The sequence below is a fragment of the Mustela nigripes genome, chromosome 3 (assembly GCF_022355385.1).
Source record: "Mustela nigripes isolate SB6536 chromosome 3, MUSNIG.SB6536, whole genome shotgun sequence".
In the NCBI taxonomy this organism is placed as follows: Eukaryota; Metazoa; Chordata; class Mammalia; order Carnivora; family Mustelidae; genus Mustela; species Mustela nigripes.
The window spans coordinates 32,762,131-32,784,069 of NC_081559.1; the positions used below are offsets into that span (position 1 = coordinate 32,762,131).

The 21,939-nt window shown below is 43.8% G+C and overlaps 1 protein-coding gene across 1 annotated transcript in view; it reads right to left on the reverse strand.

Moving 5' to 3' along the window:
• Window positions 1-8,046: 8,046 nt before the first annotated feature.
• The window catches only part of SERPINE2 (serpin family E member 2), a 61,274-nt gene continuing 47,381 nt past the window's right edge, over window positions 8,047-21,939 (reverse strand). Inside the window, exons 5-9 of the mRNA XM_059393591.1 lie at window positions 15,731-15,929; window positions 14,067-14,167; window positions 11,878-11,964; window positions 9,463-9,546; window positions 8,047-8,523 (exon numbers count right to left, since the gene is read on the reverse strand). Of these exons, the coding sequence (XP_059249574.1) occupies window positions 8,486-8,523; window positions 9,463-9,546; window positions 11,878-11,964; window positions 14,067-14,167; window positions 15,731-15,929 (509 nt within the window). The 3' untranslated portion in view covers window positions 8,047-8,485. The remainder of the gene's footprint in view (window positions 8,524-9,462; window positions 9,547-11,877; window positions 11,965-14,066; window positions 14,168-15,730; window positions 15,930-21,939) is intronic.

Sequence of the window (21,939 nt, forward strand, 5' to 3'; positions counted from 1 at the left end):
CATTTGCAAACTTCCTGACAAGTAGTGCTGGTAACGTGATCCCAGGTTTCCCCTGTTCAAGGCATTTTGCAGGACCTTATCCTACAGGGTTGGAGGGGAACTGTCCTCATACTTTGTTTTTTAAGCTCCTGAACCTTGAATGATTCTAGATTTACATGTAGGACAGATCTAGCTCTAGTTCATAAAAGCTACTTTTTGCAAGTAGAGAGATCCAAATGCTTTATGGAGAATGGTTTCAACACATTTCTAAGTAAAGTCTTCTCTGAATTTAAGTTGTACTTTTAAAAAAGTACCCACTAAGCTATGATTGGCTGGAATGCAGAAAATGAAACACATATTTTCTCAGTTCCATATGAAATTGCTTGAAACTTGGAGTCAACCTCTAGGAAACCTTAATTTGCATTATAAGAACCAATAAATACTGTGTGAGTTTGATGTGCGGACAAGAGGAATATAGGTGTAAGAATTTTGTCAAAGGGGTGTTGTGACCAAGAGCATTGAGTGACCCGGTGGAGCACTGCCTCTTGACTAACCTCAGGTTCATGTTGAGAAGACAGTCGTTATGACCATAAGGAAGTTGAAGAAATACAGTAGCACTAATACTTGAGCGTGGCCTCACATCACCGAAAGACGTTTAACTCTTTAATCTTTACTCTGAAATTGACATCCTTTCCCACCATTTCCCACTCACTTTCCCTAAGCCCAAAGTAGAACACTGAGCCAAAAATGCACGATAGATGTCTATAGACTCCATTACATAAACCTTATTCTTTTTAGTCCATACTGCTTTTTTATGATGTGCATATATAAAGCAGGAAACAATATTCTCAAAGTGTTTTATGTGGTCATGAGAAAGTGAATTATTACTAGAAAGTACCTTCCAAGGGGCGCCTGGGTGGCTCAGTGGGTTGGGCCGCTGCTTTCGGCTCAGGTCATGATCTCAGAGTCCTGGGATCGAGTCCCACATCAGGCTCCCTGCTCAGCAGGGAGCCTGCTTCCCTCTCTCTCTCTCTCTGCCTGCCTCTCCATCTACTTGTGATTTCTCTCTGTCAAATAAATAAATAAAATCTTTAAAAAAAAAAAAAAGAAAGTACCTTCCAAGTAAGAATGGAACAAACAGGGACTGTTTTCGTGTGTGTGAACCTGTTTTAATATTTGGCCACTAGATGGTGTGGTACTCCTACTCAATAGTTTAGTATGCAATGTGCCCATTGTGGGGAGCACTTTTCTCCCTATACAGGAAGGACAGACATTTAGGGCAAAGGATTACAGTGAAAAATGATTTCCTGAGGCCTGTTAGAGCTCTGACAGCCTATGAACGTGGGTGCAGAAACTAGCTCACCTTATCCCGTAAGAGGTTGAGTCTGATATGTGAACAATTTACTGATGATGCCAAGGTATGGATGTTTGAGCTCTTTCATATTTTCTGAAAAGAGGGAAAGTTGTAGGGTTGCCATAGATTAAACTTTTAAAGACGTTATTGGCCCCTTCTTGCTATTCTTTTCTTCTTTTTTTCTTTTTCTTTCTTTCTTCTTTTTTTTTTTTTTTTTTTTTTTTTTGTGATGGAGAAGATGCACTGCAGACTCAAGGGCATCTTTTAGCCAGCAGCCAGCAGTGGACATTTCTTCCCATGTGGGGAACCAGATCTCCCTGGCTGAGGGGTGCCCACTGAGGAGGCCCAGCTGGCAGCCTGTAAGCAACGTCTGTATCCCTAAGCCCACTTGGTTCTCTCCTCCCTTCAGTTGACTCTGGTGTCATCTACAAATCTAGTTTGTAAAGCCCCTCTACCATTGTCCCTGAGGAGCCAAGCTGAGGCTTGTAAATTTGGTTGGCTATCAGAGCACTTGGAAGCCATGGTTCTCTCTGTAGAATACCAAGAATGACTGTTAGATTAGATTTCATCTGGCAAACTAGCAGGAGAAAATTCATGCAATCAAATATTGTAACCACAAGCACACATGCCCCTGAAAAAAGAGCAGTTTGACATTGGTAGAGGCTGTGCCTTCCATAGCATTCGTTTGTTCTTGATCAGGTCTCTCGTTGTCTGTTAGTGCTCACTCACAGCAAGACTAATAGTTTCAAGAAAACTTTCTGGGAGAAAAGCAATTAAGAGAATTAAAAACATTGATGTATTCTCCCTTCAACTGAGGAAGAACTCCATTATTTGATTGTTTGCGGAGTATCTTTTTACCACATCTGTTATGTATCAGAATCATCAAATGAACTAATGAGTTTATACTAATGAGTTTTGCAGAAGAGATGAGTAATGAGGTCATTGAGTGCTAGAGAAGAATATTTCTTTTCTTTTTTTTTTTTTTAAGATTTTATTTATTTATTTGACAGACAGAGATCACAAGTAGGCAGAGAGGCAGGCAGAGAGAGAGGAGGAAGCAGGCTCCCTGCTGAGCAGAGAGCCCGATGATCGGGACTCGATCCCAGGACCCTGAGATCATGACCTGAGCCGAAGGCAGCGGCTTAACCCACTGAGCCACCCAGGCGCCCGAGAAGAATATTTCTAATCAGAGCAATTGCCTGACTTTCTGAAGACAATTCCTCTATGTACATTATTGATCAGCAAGACAACAAATCAGGGACAGAGATACTTATCAGTAGGCAATATAGTTAATAAGACAAATACAGTAAAATAAAATCAGCTGATCATCCTCAGATTAACCAACCTGATGATGTCTCTGGGTCTCCTGACAGCCTGCCTCCGGGACCGAGCTGTGCGTGCTGGCATTGTTCCCTGGTCTATGAAGGACAAGCACAAAGGCTGGCTACCCTTCTTTTCACCTTTGGTGGCTGGGATTAGAAACTTCAGCTGAAGGGGAGGTATAGTGCTGAGAAATTTAAAAATTCACTTCCATTTCGGTACCTCCTATTCAGTAATTTAATCTCAAACACTAATAATGTATCTGCTATCATATAAAAGCAATTTAAAAAAAAATCGTATTTATTTGACAGACCCCCTGAGAGAGGGAATACAAACAAGGGGAGTAGGAGAGGGAGAAGCAGGCTCCCCCCTGAGCAGGGAGCCCGATGCTGGGCTTGATACCAGGACCTGGGATCATGACCTGAGCCAAAGGCAGCCGCTTAACGACTGAGCCACCCAGGCACCCCATAAACAGTGATTTCTCATAGCAAATTTTTCCTTTAAATCACATCTGTCTCCTTTTTTTCTCCAAGATTTGGGAGAGGGTCAAAGGGGCAGTTGGGGAAACTCAGAATAAACGGGCTATAGAGCCAGTAGTGTCTTCCACTCTTGGGTGGCCTGAAGTGGGTTCTTGGTGGGACACGGGGTCTTTCAGTGGTCATGAGAGGCCAAGGCCTGAGACATCTTCTGCCAGTTAGTTGACTCGGTCGGTGCCTTTCCCCAGACAGCCACCAAAGACCAGCCCTCGGAAGTGGTGTTAGCTGCTCTGCTGGCTCAGGGCAAATCCCTGCTCCACTTCAATTTCTTAGACCCCTGAATGTGGAGCTCATGGGTCATTCAGTTTTTCACTTTCAGAAAAGCAGAGTTCCTGGGACAAAAGTCACTCCCTGTGTCTTAGGATTGGCATTATTTTCAAGTTATTTGTCATCTCCTTTTTAGGACAAAGACTCAAAGGCCAGTAAGACCTAGAGCTTTCGACTTATTTGGGTCAGTGCCTACTCTTATTCTGGCAGAATGGAAGAATCCTCATTTCATTAAGTGTCAAAAGAGTGATTTTACTGGTTGTTGGCCTCGGTTCTGTAAGTCTACCATTTTGTTACTTCGGGAAAATTGCAGCTTGTCTCCTACCCAAACTCAATGTGACATGTAATCTATGTGATAAATTGTTTGCTCAAATGTCTACATGCATAGCAAATAAAGATTCTGACACCCAATTCCAATGTGTGGGGTGCCCCCCACCTGCATCACCAATGCTGACACCAGCTGGATATCCTTCAATTGAATTCAATTCTAACACCATCTACTGAGAGGGAGTATCACATCTCACTGGTTAAGGGCTCGGGCCCAAAAGGCTTCCCCTCCCCGACCTACTTCAGATGCCAGTTGGCACCCAGGTTGTCACCTCTCCTTCTGACCGTTAGGCTATAAATGAGAGGTCCCCAGGACCCCTCCTCAGCTTCTGTTAACTTGCTAGAGTGACTCACAGAACTCAGAGAAACATCTTGCTTACTGTATTGCTAGTTTGTAAAAGGATGTAACTCAGGAACAGCCAGATGGAAGAGATGCATAGGGCAAGGTCTGGGGAAGGGCGAGGAGCTTCCCTGCCCTCCTAGTGCACCACTCACACAAAGCCCCGGGCGCTCATTGACCCAGAAGCTCTCAGAACCTGTCCTTTGGATTTTTATGAAGGCTTCATTACAAAGATAGTCAGTTAAGTCATTTGGCCACAGGCCATGATTCAACTTAAAGCCAGTCTCCCCTCCCTAGGGGTCAGTGGGGGTGGAGCTGAAAGTTTCACATGGTGGGGTCTCCTAGCAACCAGCAACCAGCCTCCAATCTGTAGCCATCAAAGCTCTCAGGTCTCTCTTTGGAGGATACCCAGGCCAGCCCACCAGATCCAGCCCTGGCTGGCAGTCCAGATTACTGCAGGTCTGCCTTCTGCAGAAATAATGCACATTTGTGTAGGTTAGGGCTTAGAATTAGGTAGATGTCTTGTAACCTCAAGGGCTCCCTCCCATGACTCCACCTCTCTGGATGCTTGCATTATTTGGCCAAATGTTACCTCATTAACATAACAAAAGCTCTTTATAGCTATCACTTTGTAAATTCCAAGGGTTTGGGGAGCCCTGTGCCAGAAATGTGGATGAAAACCAAATATATATATCTCTTATTATAAATCACAGTGTCAGGGCACCTGGGTGGCCCAGTCTGTTAGGTATCTGACTTCATCAGGTAATGGTCTCAGGGTCCTGGGATTAAGTCCAGTGTGTGGCTCTGTGCTCAGTGGGGAGTCAGTTTGTCCTTCTCCCTCTGTTCACCCCACCTTATGCTCTCTCTCAAATAAAATCCTTTTTTTTTTCCAAGATTTTATTTATTTGACACAGAGAGAGAGTACAAGTAGGGGAAGCAACAGGGGGAGGGAGAAGTAGGCTCCCACCAAGCAAAGAGCCCAGCATGGGGCTCGATCCCAGGACCCCGGGTTAATAGATGCTTAACCCACTGAGCCACCCAGGCACCCTTCAAATAAATAAAATCTAAAAAAAAAGAAAAAATCACAGTATCACAGAAAATGTGAACTTTATGACAGATCTGCAATTTTTTAAATTTATTTTTTATTATTTTTATTTTTTTTAAAGATTTTTATTTATTTGACACAGAGAGAGAGAGAGATCACAAGGAGGCAGGCAGAGAGAGAGGGGGAAGCAGGGGGAAGATTTGGTGGGCTGAGATCATGACCTGAGCTGAAGAGAGAGGCCCAACCCACTGAGTCACCCAGGTGCCCCAGGTCTGCAATTTTTTGTCTCCATATCTTAAATTTATTTCAGTTTCCCTCAAGTAAAGGAGTTTCTCTAAATTTTATCTTTTTGAAGATAAGACCTATAGACTCATTGACTGAAGTGTATCAAAAGATAAAAGTTGAATTCTGTAAAAGTAAGAAGTTGAGAACTTTCCTCTAGTCCAGAGATTATCAACAGGTTCTAGAGGCTACTAGAGTCAAGTCAGAATATGAGTGCTGATGGGTAAGAGAGGGTAAAGATGAGCTGGGAAGATCAAGTGAGACAGAAGAAACATAGTCTAGGAATCTTGATTCTACAATTCTTCCATGAGATTCTTCCAAGGTCTATATATCATAAATTTGAAACTTTACTATCTAAAATACTAAAGAGGCATTCAGAAATGGCACCAGATACTTCAAATTTTAATGTGCTCAGTAAAATGCGACCCGTTTCTATTTTGGAGGAGTAGACATATCTGTAACACATAACAGGGCCACACTCAACTAGATGATATTAGAAAAGCAAACCCTTGGGGATACCTGGGTGGCTCAGCCAGTTGGGTATCTGACTCTTGATCTCATAGCTCAAGTCTTGATCTCAGGGTCACGAGTTTGAGCACTGCACTGGGCTCCACCCTGGGTGGGGTCAGGGGAAGCAAAGCAAACTCTCTGGTATTTTCCGTGGTGAGCACTGTGGAAGCCAAGAGCTTAGGGATCTAGTCTTGGTCCTGCAGCCACTTCTAGGCTTCTCTCTTATGGACTTATGCCCACTTGGTTCTACTTGTGTATCTTGTAAGTACACTTAATACAGGTTACGGATTTGGTCAGCTAGAATTCACTCTCTCCCTTCCATGATTAACTTATCTATAGAAAGGACATATTTATCTCTGTACCCCCTAATGCTTGGTACCCAGTAGGTACCCAAATGAATAAATGGAGTGTATAATTCTTGGATTACTGCTAACACTATTTCTATCTTAAACTATTCAAAATAATGTAACAGAATGGGACAAGAAAATGAGTAAAACTGGCTGTAAAAGCATTAATAACTATACTAGCATGTTTCTAGAGTAAAAGTAGTTTGTGTTAACCCTTCAAAATAAATTTCTGGCATTTACCCTTTTAAAATAATTAATTAATTAGACAGAGAGAGAGCCCAAGTAGGCAGAGGGGCAGGCAGAGAGAGAGGAGGAAGCAGGCTCTTCATGGAGCAGAAAGCCTGATACGGGGCTCGATCCCAGGGTCCTGGGATCATGACCTGAGCCGAAGGCAGGGGCTTTAACTCACTGAGCCACCCAGGCGCCTCTGGCATTTACTCTTAATTAAGGAAAGCAATTCTCACCCTTTTTCTTTCTCTCTTGGCTAACCAAAGTATCCCCACTTAAATAGTTGCAAACAGCAGAGCTCAGCCCACTTGACAAATAAGAATCACCAATGGCAAATTGTTGGAGTGCTGGATGTAAAGTTTTAATGTATAAAGAAGGATGAGTAGAGCTCATGGATTAAAAAAAAAAGTTTTAAAATTTTGATACATATTTTAAACCAATTCTGGTATTAGGTGATTCAAGCCTTTAGGAGATTAGAAAAGTAACAAAAATGACAACAAACCAGGCAAATAAAAAATTATGAGGAATTGTGAGGAGGTCTGCAAAAACAAAACAAAATAAAACAAAAAATCTTGCCCTATCAGGAAACAAACACTCCGGCCCATCACTGAAATTGTAACTTGCACGGTTCACTCCGAGTTCAAAGTGTCTCAGGACCCAGCACCTTCCCTGTGCGCTTGCCATAGAAAAGCCTACTCTTTGCTGGGAATACTTGTGAATCCTGCCCTTAGCGAGCCACTGCTGAGATGAGGGCTGGGATTGCACCCTCTAGTGCTCAGCAGTGACTTAGAAGGGGTGGTGAAGCAAGGAACAGTGTCTGATTGCCAGGGTTAGAGGAAAAAAAAAGGTGGGAGGCTGTAGGTTTTCTGCTACTTGCCTGAGTACAAAGATTTAGTAGAAGAAGTTAAAGGATTTTTTTAAAATTAACATATAATGTATTATTTGCCCCAAGGGTACAGGTCTGTGAATCATCAGTCTTACACAATTCCCAGCACTCACCATAGCACACACCCTCCCCAGTGTCCACCACCCTGCCACCCTATCCTTACCCCTCAACCACCCAGGAACCTTTTGTTTCCTGAGATGAAGAGTCTCTAATGGTTTGTCTCCCTCTTGATCCCATCTTGTTTCATTTTCTTCCCCTTGAAGTTAAAGTATTTTTAAAAGGCTCTGTTTCTTTTGTTGTATTTTCAATCACAGAGAAACGGCATTTTTTTTTTTTTTACTACTCATAACACTTTATTTTTTACTTTGTACAAAATACAAAAATGCAAATCCAAAGAGTACAGAGCAGTAGTGACAGGCACACTGCAGAACAGCAAACCTTGTCTAGCAAGACATTCTTTTTTTAGACTTTATTTTAGTGAATACATGCATTATAGAAAAACAACAACGACAACAACAAAAACACCCAAAGAGGCTAGAGATTTTACTATTTCTACCCCCGAAATAATGCTTACTATCAAGACTTTGGATGAGACCAAAACAAAAGAATTTAAAAAGGCCAATAATATTTTTTTCATAAAAAAGTAAAAGCTACCATAAAATGTGTTTTTGTGTTTTTTATTTTTTATTTTTTTAATTTTTTCCCCCATCACACTGATTCAATTTCTTCCGAAATGCCACACGTGTAAACAAAACAAAACTCCTGAACTGGACAGTAAATACTCAAGAGGGTTAGCTCAGTAGTTTAAAGGATTTTTTTTAGACATTTTGAAGCCTTTCTATTCACCTGTCAGTACAGTGCTCCAGCCATCCTGCCCCTTTTCCCTTTGATATATATCCCAGAACAGAAATGCTTGCATCATTGAGTCTCTGTTCCTAAGAACTAGTTTTGAAAAAGAAAGTAATGTACAAAAATATTTAACAGAACTATGAAAGATGTAGGAAAGGAGTCTTATTTTCATTGCAAAGGAGCCTTAGCTTTGCCTGGTTTCTCCTGCACACTCTTCAGGGTTTGTGTATCTGCCCCATGAATAACACAGCACCTACAGAATTAGAAAGAAACAAGGCACAACTCTATAAAAAACATTTCTTAAATTAAGATATAAAGTGTGTTTAAGGGATAGTCCCTAGGCTGCGATTAATTGTTCTCAAGCAGTGCTATCCAATAGAATTTTCTGCAATGATGGAAACGTCTTTATTTCCATTGTTCGATAGAGTAGCCACTAGTCACATGTGGCCATGGAGCCCTTGAAACATGGCTAGTCTAGGAAACTGAATCTTAAATTATATTTCATTTTCATTATTGAAAGTTAAGGTTAAACAACCATGTGTGGCTTGCGGCTCCCATATTGGACTTTTGTGCAGGAGCACACGAATTATGACATTAAAGATACAAGACAAAAGGATAAGGAACTAGCCTGTGTTACTGATTAAAAAAAAAGAGTAAATGCTGAAATGTATGAGTTTCTACCCTGCACCAGTGTGAAGCCAACCTCTCCACAAAGACAATGTCACTTATTCTTCATAAGTGTACTGAAAGGTAAGAACTATTGTTGTCCACATTTTAAAGATGAAGCTAAAAAAACAGAGCTAACATTGAGCCCACGACTTGGGGAGCCAGTCTGTTATCAAATTAACAGCTCTCAGGCTATAGCAATAGAGGGGGCTTCCAGAGGTTGAGGACACATAGTTTCTTATAAAATTTAACTACTGTACTTACAAAAATGTGGACAAAAAAATCAATAGCTGTCAAAAGTCCCCAAAAGGGCTGCTGTTTAAGAGATTCTATCACACTCTGTAAACACAGCCCTGGTTTTTTTAATCTCTTCAAGGTGGGTGGTCTATTACTCAAAGTGTTTGCAACTGTTGACACAAGGGAGACGGATTAAGAGAAGCAAGGCTGGGTTTCCCTATGATTCCGCATCCCTTTCTGAATTCTAACAGCTCGCGAAGGATGAGGACGGAAGAGAGGAGTCGCTTACCTGTAGGATTATGTCGGATGAAAAACAGAAAAGGTCTGTCTACGATAAACCAGGGAGGTGACGACCTTGCAATTAGAATCGCAGCTACGGGGAGAAAAAGAAAATGTGTTGTACACCCCGCGTGAGGCCAGCAAGGATCCTCGATGCTGGAGTTCGAGGACACAATGGCACAATGCCTGTCCCATAGGCTGGCCAGGTCAGATTGGCCCAATGGTCCTCATTTATTGAACCCCTACCATGGGCCAGGCCCTTTCCACTCCATGTCTCATTCAGTCCATACAAATACCACCTTCTTTAATCAATGTACTCACACCATAGGGTTGTTAGGAGGATTAAATGACCTAAACATTATGAGCTTGGAGAACAGTGTTTGTCACTTAACACCCAGTGCATACTCACTGTTATTATTAGCTGTTTTTTATTTATACCGTCTGCCTTGCCAATGAAGCCTCCCTGGTCCTTTTCGCTCAGCCAAAGCTTTCTTATACATCAAGGCCCAGCTGTGTTTTCAACCATTTTGTCTGTGCCTTTTCCTCAAGTGGGTCCCCTCTGCACAGTAACGGAGACCTCTCCTCTGGGACCCCTACCCCACGCTGCTGTAGCCACTGGACTCAGAAAGCAAACTTCCATAGCCCACCGCCCTAGACATGGTTGCTCTGCCATGCTTCCCCATGGCGGCTTCAATTTCATAAGCCTGTGACAGGGCCTTGTGGGAAGAAGGTAGGTGTTGGGATAAAACTACCACTCTTTCAGCAATGGCCCAGTTCTTTTCCTCAAACCCCAGGAAGTACCAATGACTCGGGCTTGATGTTGCAAAGGAACCATCTACAGCTAAATCTGGGGTTACTGAAAAGCAATCAGGAGTTAGCAGGTCTGGGCTAAACTGTAAAATCCCTATGTTGAGGCCCTAAACCCCAAGGTATTTAAGTTTGAATGAGGGCACAAAGGCGGGGCCCTGATCCAATAGGACTGGTGTCCTTTTAAGGAGAGAAGAAGACACACGGGATATTGGTGCTCGGGGCGAAGGCCACGTGAGGACATAGGGAGAAAGCAACCCTTGGCAAGCCACAGAGCAAGGCCTCAGGAGAAACAAGCCCTTGATCTTGGCCTTCCAGTCTCCAGAACTGATATAAACTTCTGCAGCATAAGCCCCCCTGCCCCATCTGTGGTCCCGTGCTACAAGCAGCCCTAGGAACTAAGCCAGCAGTGCTGGCTTCCTGGGCACATGGCCTGCTGGTCACACTCACGAGAGGCCCACACTTGGTTCAGTGCTCGGCTACTGCTGTCTTCAAATTCTTAATAAGTATTCAGTGAGGGCTCCATCTCTATAGCGCCCTGCAAATTACGGAGCCAGTCCCGATAATTACACGAATTGGCAAAATTGGTCAATAATGGCAAAATCCAGCTCTCACTTACAAGTACCTCCTAGAAGAGACAAAAGGCATCTGAGAAATTTGAAGCGCTCATATTCTAGGTCTTTGTTTTTAATGTTATTTTAAAGGATTACAAATTAAATGTTTATTCTAGAAAGGCCATAAAGTGTCTATTTGGAGCATAAATGGTACTTTTTATGACCAGAAATATGTGACCCAGTTACAAGCAGAGCTGGGATATTCCCTTTATGAGTTCAGAGCTTGGCCAGATCCACCCAATCTCAGTTGGATAATTAGGGGCTACGAAAACCAACCTAAGATTGTTCTATTTTCTCCTTCGTTATGTAAACCACAAGGAGAAAGCAGATGTAGATGTTCTACTTATCAAAGGGGGTGGCCCAGCAATCCTGCCGTAATTCCACAGCTGCTCGCTCCTTCTTCGCTTTGTCCCAGATAGACCTGCCTAGTCCCTATCAGTAGTTGCTATTATTTTAGGTTGCAATCTGAAGATTGGGCTTTTCTGCCAATAAGAAGCAAGAATATGCTTTAACCTTCCGAGGGCAGGGGTCAGCAAACCCCTGCCTTCAGGCAGAGTCTGAGAGAGTCAGATCCTGCTTTTATAAATAAAGCTTTATTGGAGCACAGCCATGTCCACTGGCTCCGATCAGCTCTGTGGCTTTCCCGCTACAGCGGCAGCTTTCCTGTTACAGTGGCAGAGTTGAGAAGCTCGGGTGGAGATAGTACCAGCCACAAAGCAGAAAATACACACTATTAACCTCTTTACAGAGAAAGCTTGCCAACTCTCGTCCTGGAGGAATGTCTCATACTGAGGGGCTTTGCTTAATGGAACAGACTCTGAGCCTTTAGAAAACATGTCCTCATTCTCTCTAAATTCACCCTTGTCACCCGGGGTGGGGCAATCCCCAGTTCCGGGCTGGGGGTACTGGGTTTGCTACCAGTTGGCTAAGTGTCTGCGCAAGGGATAGCACACTCCCGCCCCCGCTACGTCAAGGACCGTTCTGGCTCCTGACCCAGTTCTTACTTGTTGCTGCTGAAGCTTTGGTCCCATCTTCGCTGACTTCAATTTTTGCTTTCTGCAAGATGTGAGAAACATGCAGGTTTTCTGACCCTGTTTCCAGAAAATAAAACAAACACAGCATTTATCTGATACACAGGCCATCCATTTGGCTCAGAAAGTAACTTCAAATCCTTGGCAAATTCTAGTTCTTAAAAGGTGTCAGGAGAAGTGACCTCTTACAGTCCGGTGATTGAAGGCTGTTGGGTGACGGTCACCTGCCGTGAATTTCAGTCTCTGTTAAGTGAACTGTGATATCACTTCTGAGGAGGGATTCACCGACCCTGAATGTGTTAGTACCTCTATCAGTTCAACTCTCATCACTCAGCATTGCATAAAAAAATAAAAAGAGCGGAGCTTTAGTAAAGAAGTCCAGTTTTCCAGAAGAAGCAAGGCAACAATATGGTTTGTAAGGGACAAAATGTCAGATCCAGAAAGAATTTCAGATGGCATTTATGGAAGGGGAAACCGAGGCCCAGAGGGTTAAGAAATCTGCTCTCAGATCATATAGTTGGTGAGTGGTTTTTCACAGCAAAAGCCAGTATCTCACTGCCGTATTAGTGAGAAGAGTGCTGAGTGTAAGAAGAGTTCAGAACCAGACTCAGAATGGCAATTGTGTCTCTGGAACCTTCTAGTGAACCCATTTTCCTTCTCAGCAAAACCTTATCATTCCAGCAATACCCACTGGCCACAGCATTGTAGGAGAATGCAAACAGAAGTTAACGGTAGCCTTGATGGGAAACAGGTCTGGAAGCAAACTGAAAAAGTGCTTTCCACGTCACCCGGTTTTCAACTGTCTGCACAGATGCTGGGCTCTAATATGACCAATGGAGAATGAGAGGGATGTCTTCAGGACAAAAGTCACCAGCAGGTTAACCATAACATCTAGGAGAATTTCAGGCACCTGGTTTTCCCTCTGAGCACCTGTGAACTACCCTGCCAGTGTAGATGGAAGGCCATAGAAGAGAACCCTGGAGGGGAACGTGCAGGCTCAAACAATGCTCTCTAATGTCACTGGACTGAAGAATCCTATTAAAATGATTCACCAGTATGTCTGGGTGAGACCCAAGACTGTGCCCCTCAGACAAGCTGTCAGGTGATACTCAGGCTGCCGTACCTGGGATGCATTGGGTTATCCAAGGATCAAAGGGCGTCAGAATATCCCTACAGCTGCAAGTTCACCAGGGATGTCATGTGTAGCCCCAGAACGGGCACCCAGGTGCTCACCTGCAGGCCATCGAGCTCAGTAATGAACTTCTCAAGGGGAAAAACACAAAAGGAGCATAAATAATGTTTAGGCCATGACTTCTCTTTGGAAGGAGGTTGCTGTGCTCCACATTAAAAGGACCAAGAGCGGAGTTATATTCAACAGGAATATAGCTCTAGGAAAAGGTACATATATTGGCAAATGTAGTGACAGAATATCAGCTGTGTCCTAGATGCTTTGGCAAAGAAAGGTTCCAGACAGACCCCTCTGAATTTATACTGTTTCGGATTAACGAGCATTAAATGCCAAAATACACATCTGGATATAGTGCATGCCTCTTGTTGCTAGATGGAAGCAAGGATCTGAGAGTTTAAAAATCTTCATTTTCCAAACACAGGGAGATCGTTTGCGTTTGAAAAAGAAAGACTGATATCTAATTAAGAGCTACATTTGTAAGTATTAAAGATGATACACGAAGGTCTTCTGGAACTGCAGAGTCACCTGGGCCTCCCATGAAATGTACACATGAAACACGGGGATGAATGATTTCTGTTGATTTAGATGACTGAGGATGAACAGCATCATTTGGTGATAAATCAGAGTAAATTGTGGGGAATTTCAGGGCAATACACTCCTAATTTTGATCTTTTCTTTTGTTCTTTTTTAAATTTTAAAGATGGATTTATTTATTTGAGAGAGAGAAAGAAAGAGCAGGGGGAGGGGCAGAGGGGGAGAGAGAGAATCCTAAGTAGACTCCCAGCTAAGTGCAGAGCCCAACACGGGGCTTGATCCCACGACCCTGAGATCATGACCTGAGTCAAAATCAAGAGCCAGGCACTTGGTGGACTGAGCCCCTCAAGCGCCCCTGATCTTTTCTTTCCGAACAAATCAGAGACCCAGTGTGTAACACAGTCTCCAAGTTTAAGAAGAAGTTTTAAATTGAACATACTTGTTATTTTTGCAAAATTTGCTTTCAATGGCTCGAACATCTCAGTGATGCCAAGAGCTTTCAGCGGCTCCTTCAGGTCTGTCTGTGCTACAGCTGTGAACCTGGCAGGAAAGGAGAAAATGAGGGAAAATCATCATACCATAAACGATGTAAAACGATATTATCAGTGCCGGTGCAGAAGGCTTAGTAAACGGATTCTTTGTTAAGTATGCTCTGGACACCAATCTAAACTGTATCTGAAACTATAGTTCCAAGATTGAAGCAGAGAACGACTCCTCTCTCAAACACCTAGCAGGCGAAAGGAGCAGGACCCTGTAGCAGCAAACGAGGGTGGTCTCACCCTCACGTGCTGCAGGCTCCCCCATTCCAGTTCTTAGGGAAGAAGCACTGCGGAAGCACTTTCCCTCACGCTCATGGGAGGATATCCAGAATAGTGACAGGATTATCTACAGGTTTTCCCCATTTCCAACCAACCAAACATCATGGTGGCTGCCGCACTGGGGATGGTCGAAAGAGAGGAGACACATTCCTGCTCCTTCTTGATGGGATTCTGAAAGCGTTTTACTAGGAAAATACGAACTAACAACAGGAATTGGTGACAATGCATTCTATTTGGGTGTCACAAGAGTTTCTTGTGACCTGTCTGGCCTTAGAGTCACACTTACGTAAATATCAGCTATAAATCTATCATCAGAGGAAGGTTTTTTTTTTTTAGGCTTTCTCCCATGTGGTGGAAGAGCAATCAGGGTAGGCGAGCAGATTTTCATCACAGATGGGCTCTAATGATAATTTACCATTATAATTGTGCTCTACCTATAATGTCATAAACCTTACTCATTTATAGCAAGCACTGCCTACATAGAGGCACCCTTCACATTAAAAAAATTCTTAGGAGGATTACTAATACTTATTATGAATGGACTCCTTGGATTATCCTTAACTCAGTGACCAGAGAAGTAAAAGCTATTAGAACTGGAAGGTGTCGTTCCCCCCCTGAGACATGGCTGCTAAAAAAGCTCCGGGAACTGGTGGCACGATCACAGACAAGGGAGGTTCACTGCCTCTTTCACAGGTCTGGGTATAAGGCATTCTCTCACCTGTTAGAAATTTGGGATTCAGGCAGAATTTGGGAGGACGGTGCAAGAAAGAACTGCCAATGTGTGATACTAATGTAAGAATTCTGCCTGGATGGTTTCAAAACGTTTCCTTACCCCCTAGCTTTTGGACCTTGGTCTTCAGGAACTTCCAGCTAAAACTTAAAAAGACTAAAATGAAACTCCTTATCAAAACACGACCAACCTTTCCTGTATGGTTATACATGTGTTTTTCAGTCTTTTGGACAAAATTAAGTAAGTTAAAAGCCCTCAAAATGGTACTAAGGAGCTTGAGGTCTTCTGGAGACTCAGAGGTGAGGCTGCCTCCTTTGCTCCCCTCCTGATGATCATTATCCTGCCGCATGAGAGGCACAGGAACTGGAGGGGGCATGGGGAAGCTTCCGCAAAAGCAGAGCCTTGTATTTCCACCATGCAACTTCTGAAAAGTAAATCAGGCTTTAGGATTTAGGCTGTGCCATTTCCTAGCTTCATGCTGTCTGGTATTTGACACAACCGCTCCAGGGACGGAGTACTCCCAATGTCTTCCCTTCAGGGAGAGGGACCACTTACTTGGGCAAGATGACCTGCACCCTCTTGGGCACCATGGTGCTCATCCAGCTGTCTATGGTCTTGGTGCTGATGTGAGGGATGATGGCCGACAATGGGGTAGAGCTCTCGGTTGGCAAGGCGATCAGCATGCTGATGCTTTCCCCGTGGTAGGGCAGTTCGATGAAGTTGTACCATAAATCATTGGGGGTGCTTGTAGACCCTAAAGAAATCAGAGGCAGGTTCAGGGTATCCCTGATGACTTCTAGAAGTGGCCTGAATGTTTGCTGACCACATGGGTAGTAGCTTCAGAGGGAAGAGGTCAATTCAGTTTGAAAACTTCTCTTTTCTAAATATAGTTTCTTTAAAAGGACAAAGATAAAGACAATTATTTCTTCTTTCCCTGGTAAAGAATTCTTTCTTCAATTTAGACATGTCTTAACAAAATGCCTTTGGCGTCACTAAAATAACATTAATTCTGTTGAGTTGAATTGAACGAGATCATGAGGCACTTAGAATACAGTGCTTTGCAAGAAGCTGGCCCTTATCATGTGAATAAAGGAATGAATTTGAGCTGCCTGAGAATTGCTCTTTTGGCTGAGCCTATGTGAGCATGTGAAGAGAGGAGAAAGGGATGAACGGCTCCATTGTTTAGGGCCCACCCCAACCATTTCAACACATTCAGAAGCTGCAGCGCCCCACGAAGTAGTATTATAAGGGCCTATTTAGCCAGAGCGACTCCATCTTGGTTAAAAGCCATTTTGTTGTTTGTGCAGTAAAACTTAAACTGACCCTGCCCCACCCCCCAAAGAGGAACTTACTTAGAAACAAGTCTGAGAAACCAGTAAAATATGGTCGGCCAGTTCCTAATAACAGAGCCCAGAATACAAGGAGGAGTTGGGCCAGGTGAAAACATCCAATCAGTAAAGCAGACATACTCTCTCCCTAACCACCAAAGAATGTAAATCCCCGCCTTTTGGGTGCCAAACTTGAGCGCCAATTCTGACCAGAGTAATAGGTTAGTTCAAACAGCTACTAAAGGGTAAATTGTAATTCGATTAGCTACCTGCGTGTGGCCTAACATGACTATGCAATGTTACAATCTCATTGGCCACCTATGTGTGGCCAGGCTTTTACTCTATAAAAGTTAGTCTGTGAGGCTGGGAGGGGTCGCTGTCTTTGGAGGCGGCCCTGACCGGTCGGTCAGTCAATTCTTAAGCCTGAAAGCTGGGGGTGGTTGCTCTCTTTGGAGACGGCCCTGGCCGGTCAGGTTAGCATAGGATAAAGCTTAGCATAACTTTAACTTGTTTCAGTCTCGTTCCCCTGGCCAATCAGTCTGACTTCTAATACTTGGCATAAAATAAAGCAGTCCTATTTCATAGACCAGGAGGCTACAATTAGAGAAAGTAAGTAACTTGCCTAGAGACACGTGGGCTAAGAAGTGGAACACCAGGACTTGGATTCAGTATGTCTAACGCCAACAATGACCTTCTGGGTCCACTACCCCAGTCCCTCCTCACACTTCACCCACTCCAGTAACCATCCTTACGGCTTTTAGATACCTTATGGTATCTGTACTTCCTAATTAAAAACCTGACAACGATTTAGACCTGCACTTCTCAAAATGGCGGCTGTCTGGAGAACAGATGCCCAGGAGACCTGCATGTCGCCCAGGAGACAAACAGATTCCATGCCCCAGTGAGTTTAGGAAACACTGGATTGATCTTCTTGCAGATTCGTAATATATACCAGTGCTGTCAAGGCTCTGAGACGGTTCTGAAGGAAAGCTGTTTGGCTATCCCCAGGTTTCCTGAACTCATTTGATCCGAGAACCCTTTCATCCCATGTAAAACATTCAAAACATTCAGCAGCTGAGCAGCACAGCTGCGCACTGACTGATGGGAGCTGGTGTTACTGAGCTCAGGAAGGCACCAGCTGGAAGCCCAGCTCAGGGGCCCGGGGCCCACGGAGGCCACTGACTCCCCGGGAAAGAACCTCCCATGGAACATGCCTTAGGATCCCATGAAACCTTTACATCAGGCATGTAATGAGAGACTCATTAAAATTAACTATGTGAATGGAAAGCCAGCATTTCTAGATTTCTGGCGGATCTCTGAAATGGTTTATTAAGCACTTCAGACTTTTTAAGAACGGAGTGACCTTGGTGAGGCACTTAACCTCTGCATGCCACTTACTATGGAGAGTGGCGCTATCAGGGGCATTAAAAGTACGTCCCTCATAGGGTCGCCGTGATGATTAAATGAGAAAAAATATGTAAGGCGCTTGGCAGGGCCGGGCCCATGGCCGATGCCCACTGAACACGGGGGCCCTCCACCTCCTCCCCCGGCTCTAGATGACCCAGAAGAATAATGCATTTAAGAAAAAGAGAAAAGAGAGTTTCTCTCATGATTTTCACTTGTCTTTTCTCTGGGGACGAACTCTGCCAGTCACCGAGTGTGAGACAGGGAACTTCAATAAGCCAGTTCTCCACAGGAGGGGGCTGGAAGGGCAGGAGAAAGGGAGAGACCTCGAACTTTCTTTGTCTTTGTTACATAACGAACACTTTTAGCTATAAAATATGATAAAGCATAGCAAAGCTATTAGAATATGTGACATGACAGGATGACATTCAAGTTTCTCCTTCAGGAAGAAAACTGTGGGCAATTCGGGAGGTGCTCAGGATATCCCCTGCCCATCCTGCTGCATTTGCCGGCGGGGCCGTTCAGCAACCTGTCTGGCTCCGGATGCCCGGGAACTGTCACTCAAGGCCAGTTCTGTCTCTGGGCTACCTAAGAACCAGAGATGGGATTCTTTAACTTTCCTTTTACCTTGAGTAATAAAATGGTCTCGACAGAACCTGGAAAATCAATGGGAGAGTCAGAAAAAAAACCACCATTTCCTAATGAGCCCTTTAATCTTCAAAGAAAATACGAAGCCCTGATCTGGCAGAGCTCTTCTAGAAAGTGTGCGGTTTGGGGAGCAGTTAATGATCGCTTCAGGACATGAAGCAAGGACCTGGAGGCATCCGCTAACCACTTCTAGAAACATTTACTGTTCTGATAAGAAGAATCAGGGTCACGCACGAATAAAGAAAAATTATGAGCTGGGGTGTGTTTTTCCAGCGGGGAGACGGCTTCTACCTCCACCAGTGAATCCAGCCTCCACTGGATACGTGTTTTGTTTTTAAGATGTTATTTATTTATGAGAGAGTGAGAGAAAGAGTGAGAGAGAGAGGGATCATGAGCAGGGGAAAGGGGCAGAGGGAGAAGCAGCCTCCATCCCAGGACCCCAGGATCATGACCTGAGCTGAAGGCAGATGCTTAACCGACTGAGCCACCCAAGCGCCCTCCACTGGATACACCAGTGACTGATCAGTTCTGTGAATAACCCCTAAGCATTCTGTACCCGGGCACTCACGTCCACCCAATGACTCCTTTCTCCCTGGCCCTGCTTCTGCTTCTGATCACAGATGCCTCTCTGCACACACCCCTTCCATGCTAATCTTTGCTTGGTGGCTTGAGGAGGTAGGGGACAAATTAACACCTCTCCTCTCCTACCCTGATCACTCCAAGACTGCTTTCTCAGCATCGTCTTAGGGAGAACAAGGGCTGAGGTTAAACACATGAAATCTGGAGGTCTAGAATCTGGATTCAAATCCTGGCTCTTCTGACACGCTAGCTCTGCATCTTGGGCATGTGGCTTAATGCCAATCTTAGTTTATCTGTAAAATGGGATAGCAGTGCCTGGTTTATAGGATTGCTGGGAAGATTCAACCCGATGATACACGCAGCACAGCGCTGAGCACACAGGCTTGCTTGTACCCAGTAAAAACTTTCATCTACTGATGGAAGGAGCTTTATAAAATGCATTTCTTGTTGAGTGCTCGGTCACTGCCCAAAAAGCTGAAATGCAGCCTCAGTCCACCAAGAGCAACCACAGCGACTGCAGTGGGCGCAGCTCCAGGCCAGAAGGAATCAAGCAAGGAAGGGGAGCTGGAGCTTTGTGTCCTAGCAGGCAGCTTGTCTTTGTCCCAGAGCCTTTCTGTTAAAAAGTCCCGGCCAGGCTCTCTGTGCTTTAACATCTGGGAAGTAGATGGAGTGTTCTCTAATGATGCTGGAGTGTAGAAAAATGTGAATGAAGCAGGTTCATTCATGCTGGAAAGGAGGAAACAGATTAGAAGGGAAGAGCAATCTTCTCTCTTCGATGAATGGGGATCAACAAAACCTTTAATGAGAAGTAACGAAGAACCAAGTATTAAAAACATAGAGATTTAGAACTTTCTGTAAATGGTATTTTGGGGATGATCCAGATATTCTGGAAAACCCCCAAAAGACTCTGATCCCTTCTTTAAATCCTACAAGGGAGGAAGTAACTAGGCTTGCTTGAAATGTTAAGAACTCCTCTTGGCCTCTAAACTCAGAGAGAATATTTTAAATATTGAATATCAGGAAAACTTTATAGATGAAAATCCCTCCAATTACCTTCCACTACAAGCAGCTTTATGGATTTCCTGTGCTCTTGGGGAACTATTTCAGCTCTACTTCAGAGGAAACTGAAATACAGATCTGAAAGCAAAAATCAGAACCACTGAATGCAGCGTGGTCCATACTCTAGCTGAAATGCAAAGGGGGTCTGGGGAGAATTAATGGGGAAGAAAGTGTGGTTTAAGCAACTAGGTAAGTGCAGGTGACACTTGCTGAGCTAACGAACGTGGAGGGAGAACCGGATGGGGGAGGACAATAATATGTTTCATCTATGGAACTAAAACTTAATAGACAGCCAGGTAGAGAGGTAAGGTGAATAGGTAGGTATGAGTTGGAAGCTTAGAGGAGGGTGAAAATGGGAAATATACTGTATATTCAAATATATTTATATATATATACACATATATACGTATATATTTGGAAATCTTTGTGGTCTTTTTTTTTTTCAAGATGAAGTCTTTAATGTCTAAATTCATAGCCATAAATCAAAAAAATTACAACAACTTTTGATTCAGCAATTCCTATCCAAGGAAAGTACCTTTATAAATTCTGACAGTTGCTAAGGATTTATGTACAAAAATTCTTGCTGAAGTGTTTACTACAGGAAAATGTAATAATATATACAATACTAATATCCATAGAATAGTATAATACATTTATGCCATGGAATATTATACAGCTGATTAAAGGATCAAGTAAAGCTATGTGAATTAACATAAAGTTTTCCACAATATACTATCTAATGTGTAAAGCAGATTATAGAATAGAAATTACAGTATAATCCTATTATGCAAAAAAAGTTTCATAAACATACTTTCTGTATCTCTAGAAAAGGCCTTAAATAATACACCTACCACTAAAGGGGTTCTTACGCTGGGAAATGGGACTATAGGAGAACATTTATTTTTTGCCTCATTGCAGTGTTTTATTTATAGATTTTTGCAATGAGCATGAAATACACTTCTTCTAAAAAAAAAGATTTCAAGAACTTTTTTTTTTAATTAGAAGAGTGTTTATCCTTAATGTGCTTCTACTCTGTGGGATATAGTCAGAAGGGGTCCCCTCATCTTTCATTTTCCACCCTCTCTTCTTAATGTTACGAAGTGAATCTTCTCAGAGATCTTGATGGCGTCTTGGGCGGACGGTCCAGAGGACCGATACATGGACTACCAATGTTTCTACAAAGTGATGGAGGGGGTGTGGTGAGACCCAGAACACCTGCGATGGGGGAGGGGAGCAGGGGAGGGGGGTGGTTTGCAGAGGTCATGTGAGTACGCAGGGCAGTCTCTGAGCTCAGCGGCAATGGCCCATCTCTGAGCACTGGCTGGTCGTGCCAGCCGGACTGGTGACAGGCAGCAAGGGGTGGCCAGCTAAGTGGTCTGTAGTCACGAAAACAAGTAGCTGCTGTGCTGTCTTCACAGATGTGACAAGTCTGCCCTGTGTCACCCCGAGAAGCAGCTGTGCTGGCCCAAGAGGGAAACCAGGGAACATAGGACCCCCGTGTGCTCTGTCACATGGCCCAGGAAGAGACTGGGTTCCACTTCCCGGTTACTCAGCAAAGCCCCGTGAGAGGCACAGGGAGGAGGGCAGGGAGGAGGGCGGCTGTCCACAGCGTTTACTGTGGGGGAGCGAGAATGCTGCAGAGAAGCGGGTTTCCTTCTGCTCTGAATTCAGTGCGGATCAGTAAGGGTCCGAGAGGAAGAGACAAGATCACTGGGTCCCTGAAAAGGAGTTTTTTTTTTTTTTTTT